This window comes from Corvus hawaiiensis, chromosome 1, assembly GCF_020740725.1.
Source record: "Corvus hawaiiensis isolate bCorHaw1 chromosome 1, bCorHaw1.pri.cur, whole genome shotgun sequence".
Classification (NCBI taxonomy): domain Eukaryota; kingdom Metazoa; phylum Chordata; class Aves; order Passeriformes; family Corvidae; genus Corvus; species Corvus hawaiiensis.
Window position 1 is genome coordinate 91,883,213 of NC_063213.1, and position 8,799 is coordinate 91,892,011.

General features: G+C 51.5%; 1 protein-coding gene across 5 annotated transcripts; it reads right to left on the bottom strand.

Annotated features, from left to right (window-relative positions):
* Positions 1-2,638: 2,638 nt before the first annotated feature.
* Positions 2,639-8,372, bottom strand: LOC125330246 (C-type lectin domain family 2 member D-like). 5 transcript variants are annotated; one of them, XM_048313212.1, is made up of 9 exons: positions 7,630-7,745; positions 6,347-6,454; positions 5,680-5,832; positions 4,676-4,856; positions 4,247-4,303; positions 3,776-3,874; positions 3,506-3,681; positions 3,288-3,391; positions 2,639-2,897 (listed from the first exon to the last, which is right to left on the bottom strand). In XM_048313212.1, exons 4-9 carry the CDS (start codon positions 4,698-4,700, stop codon positions 2,744-2,746), a joined length of 615 nt encoding a protein of 204 aa, XP_048169169.1. In that variant the 5' UTR covers positions 4,701-4,856; positions 5,680-5,832; positions 6,347-6,454; positions 7,630-7,745; the 3' UTR covers positions 2,639-2,743. The 5 variants fall into 5 exon arrangements, with proteins under 5 accessions (XP_048169169.1, XP_048169160.1, XP_048169152.1 ...); XM_048313203.1 differs by lacking the exons at positions 5,680-5,832; positions 7,630-7,745 and adding an exon at positions 8,274-8,372; XM_048313195.1 differs by lacking the exon at positions 5,680-5,832.
* Positions 8,373-8,799: the final 427 nt, after the last annotated feature.

Here is an 8,799-nt window from a genome sequence, read left to right on the forward strand (position 1 = left end):
TTCCCATTCCAGAAGAGCTGGCACTGAGCCTTGGCAGGGCTGAAGCTGAATCTTTCCCCCATCCAGGACTCACTGCCCACCCACCCCCGCTGTGCTCCCTTATTCAGGAACAGAAGGGTGTGTCTGTGCAAGGGGCTCTTGGATGTCTCTGCATCCATGGATAGGGAACAAATACAGAGAGGGGAAGTGTCACTCATGGTGCTTGCACTCTCCTTCCTTTCCATACAAAAACTATTTCTGCACACGCCATCTGTGAAAAATCTATGGATGGACAGAGACTGCCCACACACCTCTAACTCCAGCAGCATTTCCCTGATGAGACATGACCAGGGGATTTTTTCCCAGCTCTGTGTACAGAACAGCTGTCCAAGAGCTGAAGGGAGCTGCATTTAGAAGCAGTTCCAAGATTTCTAGGCAGGAAGGGGAGCTGGGGGCCATCCTTGGAACTCGCCGTGTTCATCAGGAGGGGGTGCTGGTTCTTTGGGAATATGGAACAATGGGAACACAAGAGTTTGGGAAAATCCCAGTTTTCTGTGGATTTGTGCAAAGGGGGGAGCAGCAGAAACACTTTGTGTCTGCTTTTGGGGACACAAGGTCCAAGGAGCTGCAGTGGCAGAGGGGGACCTGGGCTGGTGGCTGCTGAGGTCCTGTTTCAGGACATCCTGCAGTGGCACAGGACAGAGCTCCAAGCACCCACAGCCACACTGCTGCAGTCTCTGGGATGCTGCACATCCTCCAGGAAAAGCTGCTGTCACACAATGCACTGGGATTGATAATCTCTATTTGCAGTGCTTTAAGCCCGTGTTTCAAACTGCAGCAGTTTTACACTCAAGACACAGTCGTGCTTGAGGTAACTGTGAGTGGCACTGAACAACTGGAATCTGCTGCGAGCAACTGGAAGTGAGTGGAAACACACTTGGGGCACCTGGGATATAGTGGGAGAGAGTGGGAGTGACTGAGATCATAGAGGAACCATAAAAGAAGTAACTGGAATAATACTGGGAGTATCTGGGAGTGACTAGAACCATACTGGGTTATTGGGAGCAACTGGGACCATGCTGGGAACATCGTACTGAGAGTGACTGTGTTCGTACTGGAATTACACTGAGAGGAACTGGAGCTATAGTGGGAGTGACTGGGATCATACTGGAGGTGACTGGAACCATACTAGGGGTGAATGAGAACCCCTAGGACCATGCTGGGATCATAGTGGGATCATACTGGGAGTGACTGGGATCATACTGGGATCATACTGAGTGTAACTAAAAGTGACTGGGATCATACTGGGAGTGATCAGGACCATACTGGGGGTGACTGGGAGCCATAAGGGCCCATGCTGGGAGTGATCTGGGCCCCTCTGGGTAGAACTGGGGGAACTGGCCCAGCTGGGGCTCAGAATTGTTCCCTCCCAGGGCCACCCTGGGTCTTGCTGCTGCCCCCAGCTGTTGGGGAAGATGAAACAGGAAAGCCTTATAAATATGATTGCCTGACAAAAGATTTTGGGAATATGAAAACTACAGGCGACATCGAAATGAAAGCCACTTTTGAAATACCAAGTCTTAGTTACTGAACAACTGGAAAACAATGGTATGGCCGACTGAAGGTAATCCCCTCTTGATTGAACAATACCCTCTGCTTGCAGGCAGGTCCAAGGGTCAGAGCAGACCCTACTAGCTCAGCAGAAGGGGTCCAAAGAGTAGTTTTTAGAAGTTAAGATGTAACACTCTATGGTAATATAAGAACTCTTATAGGCTGTATGTAAATGCTATAGGATTTGTATCTTGTATTAGATTGGTTAGTGACAATTAGAATATTCAGTACAGAAGATGATTTATTGTATTGTAACCAGGACTTCAGACACTTCCACTCTTGCTCTTATTCTTACTACTTCTTCCTCACTCTCCTTGCTCTTACACTCTCTCTCTCTCTCTTACCCGCTTACTCTCTTGCTCTCCTGGGCCTGCTCAGAGCTGAGTCTGGCAGCTCTAAGCAGTGCCCCTATACCCACGCCCTTTGCAATAAACCGCATGTTCCAAGATCTGACTTCAGAGATCTCTCGTCTCCGTCCGTCCCAACCGTCCGACCCACCAAAGCTCCCCGCACCCAGCCCCACAGAGCCGAGGGATATGGGAGAACCAGGGAACGTGGAAGAGACAGGGAACATGGAATGGCCAAGGGCCACTGTTTTCCAGCAGTTTGAGCTGTTGTGCCCAGGCTGTTGCCCTTGGGGTCCCAGAAAAGGCAAAATGAGAAGCAAAAAGGCAAAATGAGAAGCAAAACAAATTCTAATAAAACTCCTTTCCTCCACCCATCCCTCCTTCCCAGTCTTCACTTTATCCCCCAACTCCCTCCCTCCTCTCCACCACTGGCACAGGGAGAATGGGAGGAGGGTTACAGTCACTTCATACTGCTGCTTCCCCAACATGGAAGGGAGTCCTTGCCCTGCTCTGGGATGGAGTCAGTCCTCCATGGACTTCTCCCGTGCTAACTCCTTCCCAGGGGCTTTGCCTCTTCACCACCCGCTCCAGTGGAGCCCTTTCAATTGATTATTTCTGTGCAATCGTTGGCTTTTGCTTTAGCAAATGGACTTATCTCAACTGACAGAGTTTCAGCAAACAGACTCATCACAACCTGCGAGTTGTTTTCCAGCTAAAATTTAAACAAATACAAACAACGGAGACTCAGTACCACATTGTGTGGGGTTAACAGCAGCTGGTGGTGGATCTCTGCTAAGAGGGAGTTTTCAGGTGGAATTCAGGATTTCTGGATCCTTCTGAACTTCACTGGGGTGTCTCTGCAGGTGGCTGCAGATAGAGAATTTCGTCTCAGAGCACCTGTCGCTGCTGATCCTGTGGGAGTTGGTGTAGGCGCAGTGGCCATTGCCCTGGATGTCAAACCTGGATTGACAGCAAAGTGAGAGCTCATGGGACATGGCTGGGATGGGACAGATTCCCATTTCCAGAGGAATTAACAGTGCTGCAGGAGCAGGGACCAACCTCCCCAGCAAAATCCCCATGCAGAACCCAAACTACCTTCCATTCCTCAACAGAGCGAATATTTTCATATTCTTGGTCCCAGGGGATTCATCCAGAGATGCCCCCAGGCCCCCATCAGCATCTGCATCCCACAAATCCATGGGTTGTGTCTGAATGCTTTGGCACAGCCAGGAAAAGTAGTGTTTGACTGCTCCCACCTCATTAGATTTATATCTACTTGTGCTTCTTGCATCAGCCCCTGCCCTGGCTCAGCCCAGGCCATGGTTTTGTTCTCCGGAAGATGGGACGTACAGGGCATTGAAGAGGGAACCATTGAGCCATTTCCAAGGTCCAGAACCTTCCCTCCGGAGACCAACCCAGTACTCCATGAAGTTCCCATAGCGCAGGAGGAAATGCTGGAGGTGGGGAAAGCAAGGATCACAGGCACCTCTGTGCCACTCCCTTCAGGCAATTTCCAAATCTGCTCCCCAAAGGCCATTCCACACTGCCTCCTTGGGGGTTTCTCTTACCAGCTCCTCCCTGGTATCGATGGTGGCCAGGTGGGCTTGGTGGGAGAGGCAGGAGCGCTGACTCCCTTCCCAGTCCACTTCCTCCTCCAAGAAGTAAAAGCACTTGTCCCCGAAGCCGATCCCACTCTCCAGGCAGCTGGGCAGGGCGGGAGTGGTGCAGGGTGGGTGTTTCTTAGCTGAAAACATGCACAACATGCCCAAGTGACTCATGCTGGGGGGTTTCTCCAGGGAGGAGACTTTGGGGTCATTCCTGCACCCTCAGCCACTCACCTGCCAGCACGATGATGGTGACAGTGAGAAGCAGCACCACGGTGAGCACAGTGACCCCAGTGGTCACCTTTCTGTCTTTGGTGCACCTGAGGCTGAAATCTTGGGACAAACCTTGTGGTAAGGGCATGAAGAGCACCCCACATTGTCCCAGCTCTCACATTTCCCTCATGGGTGCCTTCAACACCTTCCAACACAGCCCCAAAACACATTTGGGGCTCCCAGCAGGGCACAGACTCAGTCCAGAGGGCATCCCAGTGCTATCATTGGCTTCCAAGGATTTTTGAGGCTGCCCAACCGGCCTGCATCACCTCTTTGCCTCCACCATGGAATGGGGACCATCCCCCAGACCCTCCAGCTTGCTAACACCTTGACATTTCTTACCCCCCTTCCCCCAGCTCTTACAAGCATTTTAGTTTCCCTCAACACACTGAGCCACATCCTGAAACAACATCCCCACAAACCGGTGCTTACTGGTCCTTCCCTCCGCTCTCTGCTGCAACAGCTCCATCATAGCAGCTGAGTCTCCACCTGTGCAAACAAAGCAAGTTCCCACTCACACTGGGAAGTGGGCAAGGCCTGATTTGGGGCATTTTCCTCCAAGGACAGTCAGGCACCATTGTTCCTTTGCAGCAGGAAGGAAAACACAATTTCAGCTTTCAAAAAACCAGGACTTGCTTTGTTTTTTCAACTCTGTTTCAACCTCAGCCAACTCCTGCTGGCTCTGGGTGCCTTGGAAAGATCTCAAGGACTTGCACAAGTCCAGAAGGCCCCAGCCCCCACTCCAGGCCACCCAGGGCACTCCAGAGGGTGCTAGATGGCCCCACTTGAGCCAACCCTGATTCCCCACCCTGCACAGGACAGCTCGTGAAGCCCCTGGGACAGGAGATGGTGCCTCTGTACCTTCCTCAAAAGGGGCTTCTGCCATCCTTGGGCCACAGAGGGGACAGGGGCACCTTTCCAGGGACAAAGAGTGTTCCTCAGCTCCTCCTGCCACGAGGTGATCTTGGACAACACCCCAAACTCACAGGGCCCGACCAGGTCCTGCTCCCTCCTGGGGCTTTGCGAGGATGCTCCTGTGGTCCTAAAATAAAAACACAAAAAGGTGATAATCCTCCCAAACTCCTGGGCAGTCACAGCTCTCCTCAGCAAAGCAAAGCTGGTGTCACAGGAGCAATTTGTTGAATATTTATAATTATAATATATTATATAATATATATATATAAAAAATATTATATTATGTAACTATAATTATAAGGAAAAATAAATCAAAGAAACAGAACAAGGGTCAACTGACACAGACTGGAAATACCTGTGGATGCTGCTGTCAAGTCAGCAGCAACTGCAAAGTGTTTCTATATTTATTACAACTATATAAATTCCTCACATCAATGCCCAGCAGGTGGTTTTGTCATAAATAATAAATAAAATTATTACCAGCCCCTAAACCTGGTACTTCCCCCAGGTAAATATTTTCCTTTTGAGAACCACCTGCCTGTGTTTGAAAAGGTAAGACCCAAAAGGATGATCTTTTCCCCTCCAAATGCTTGAATTTGAATAAGGTTTAATTGATGCGGTGTTTTGTTACTGTCCCCAACCCCCCAATTCCCCCTGCTCCAGGCTGCAGCTTGGGGCATTTGGGGGTGAAAAACTGGTGGGGGAGGAAGAGGTGGGAAGAGGGAATGGAGGCATAGAAATTTCTGTCCCTCCAAGCTTTTCCCCTCCTTTCCTCTCTCCCAGATTTCTTCACTCCCATCCACTCACACACCTGTTTTGGATCAAAGCAGCTGCTTCAGGAAATTCTGCAGATGCCTCCCCAGCTCACAAACCCCCTCCCAGGGGCACCTCTTGCCCCTTCCCCCACTAGCCACAGGTACCATGGATGATTTAGGGGTGATGAAACCTACCAGCCTTCCCCATACAGAGCCATTTCCCACTCCTGGGCACAGCACTCTGCTCCGGGGAAAGGCTCCAGCTCCCTTCCAGAACAAGAGTTTAAATAAACTCTCTGGGCTTGAAACCAGGAGAGTGATGCAGATTTTTCCTCTCCACCCTCACACCTGCAAAAGGGCAGGAGGGAGCAGAGCTGGGGAGGGCCGGGGTGGCCGGGAGGAGTCTCTCCCCTGCAGCAGTGCAGGGACACACCTGTATCTGCTCAGGGTGGCTTTGCTCACCTGAGGCTGCACCAAGGGATCTGAGGGCCCCCACATACTAACCCACCACAGAGGCAGTGCTGCAGGAGCTAGAAGGGGCTGAAAACAACCCAATAAAATCATCGAAAAGCGCTTACAAGACAGCAAAAACTAGAACTCACACAAAAACCACATCCAGACACTCAAACCAACCCGTGGTGGCAAAAGCTTCAATAAAAGCGGCTGAAAAGTAGTGAGTTTGGGGTTTTATTTCACTCCCTCTTTAACTTGCTACTTTTATTTCATCAGCTGGTTACTTCAATCTCCCCAAAGAGGAGGCTGTGATCTGGGTGTTCATCTCCATCCCATCCCTAGCATCACTCCAGCCGGTGACAACTTAGCCCCAAGTTTTACAGAGAGAAGCTGCTTTTCCAGAACTCACCCTCACAGCCGAACTCACGGAGACTGAACCAAATCCCTGGGGCTGTGTAAATATGAGCTCATGGAGACTGGAAACAGATTCCTGGGGCTGTTTAAGTATCATCACACACTGGGAATGAGGGCAAAGAGTTCACAGTCACAGTCTGAGCACTTGGATGTGCTTCAGCACTTTGGGCTGTTGTGCCAGGCATGTTGCCCTATGATTCCCACAAAAGGCAAAGGGGTGGAGAATATCCTCCAGAAACTGTGTTTGCTTTAAGCTTTATGTTTAACATTTCCAATGTGCCACATGTAATGGTTTAAGCCCGGCCAGGTGCCTGGTGCCACCAAGGCTGCTCTGTCAGTGCCCTCCTGCCCCAGGCAGGACAGAGAACACCAAAGGAAAGGCTTGGGCTAGGATCAGGGCAGGGAGAGGCCACTCACGTGCCACTGCCACGGACACAATAGACCCAGTCTGGGGAAATTATCTGAATTTCTGTCCAGTCAAATCACAGCAAGAGAATGAGACTTAAAACAAATCCTAGTAAAACTCTTTTTCCCCACCCCTCCCTCATTCCCAGGCTTCATTTTATTCCCAATTCCCTCCCAGTGGCACAGGAGAAGGGGATGGGGGTTATGGTCACTTCATGCTGCTCCACATCCTCCTGCATCAGTCCAAAAAACCCTTCCCAGGAGTTCCCCCTTGCTGGTCTCCCCACTTTGGAATTCTGGGGTCTCCATGGATCCTGGTGATCTCCCCTCTTTGGAGTCCTGCTCAGGGATGCCATGGGGTCCAAGTTTCCTGTTCCCCGATTCTGCTTCAGTTCCCAGGTCATCCCAGGGTTGCCCTCTTCAGGCTCCCCTCATTCCAGGCACTCGGGCTCCTCCCTCTCCCTGCCACCCCTTTCAGGGTTGGGGGTCCCGGCCCTCCCTCATCTCTGTGCTCCCCCACCCCTCCAGGCTGCCAGGGGTCCTCCAACTCCAGTGTCACCCCTCTCCACTCTCCCCACTCTGGTGGTCTCACATTATACTCCCCTGGCTCTCCCGGGAATCCCCAGAACTGATGTCCCTCCCAGCCAGTACTGGGCGATATCCACATGGCCCCCCACAATGTCCCCACAAGAGGACATCTCTGGAGTCCTGCAAGTTCCAAACACATCCCCACCCCCCCAACAAAATCTCCCAGGGAAATGCAAAGATATTGGGGGGTTGATTCCGGAATCTGCAAGATCCAAACACCACTCCAAAAAAATCCCTGCCAGAGACCCCCCAGTATATTTGGGGCAACTCCCCCTCCCTGGTCACCTGAGGGATGCGGGGGGGTGATGCTCCTGGGGCTGCGAGGGCTGCGGACGCAGCAAGCAGTATCCCGCTCGCTTCTGCTTCTGCTCCTTTTCATGCTCCTCCTCTTCCTGCTCCTCCTCCTTCTCTCTCTCTCCCCTCTTCCTCCCGATTCTTTCCCAGCCCCTCTTGCACCACAACCGCCACAGTACAGGCTGCTGTGGGGGGGGGGTAACCCCACCGGGGATGGATGTGGGTAGGATCCCCTCAGTTCAGATCTGCCCCCTCCCCCCCCACCCTGAGCCCCAGGGACTTGCTCCAGGGCTTAAGTGCTGGGGAATAAGGGTGAACATCCATGGAACTGCCCTTCTTCCATCCCAGCTTCATCTTTCTCTTCCCTCTTCACCTCCTTTTCCATTGTTCCCCCAATCCACAGACCCCTTCCAACGCAATTTGTGTGTCCCATTCCCCCCCTGCCCCCCGCGCTGTTTGGGGAATACCAGCCCCCTCTTTTCCTCCCTTTCCCATCGTCCCCCCAATCCTCAACCCACCTCCCCCGTGCTTGGTTTTGGGAGTTCCAGCCCTGTCATGCTCAGTTTGGGCATCCCACCCCCACTTTTGCTCAGTTGGGGGTCCCAAGCCCCACCCCCCCCATGGCCCTTGCTCACCCCACGGACTGGCAGACTCCCAGTGCCACCAGTACGGCCTCAGCTCCCACCACACACCCCATCCCCAGTGCCAGGCAGGTGCTGACACCCCAAAGCAGCAGTGCTGTGCTGTGAGGTGGTCCTGATAAATAACATAGAGAATAGAAATTCTCAGTTCCCCTAAAGTTGCGGAATAGAGCTTAAAGACTAACTAGCAAATAAGATAAAAGAACGTAAAAGTATTTACACAGGATGATAAACACAGGTGGAACAAGTGGAGAAACAGATAGAAAGGACTACAGAGGGCTTTTTTTGCAAGTCATGTAACAAAGAAGCAACAGCGCATGCTCACAGAAAAAGTTCAAGGCAAGGTCACTTTCTATATCGAAGCATTCAGTGAATACAACCAGCAGAGATCCTTTTAGATGACCCTCCAGGATTATACAGGGCCTTCCAGTAGGAGGAGGATGCATGCAAAATAGTTCTAGGAAAGTGATGTTTCTGTATTAGGTAAGAAACATCTTTTAATGAATATTTATTATCGTGA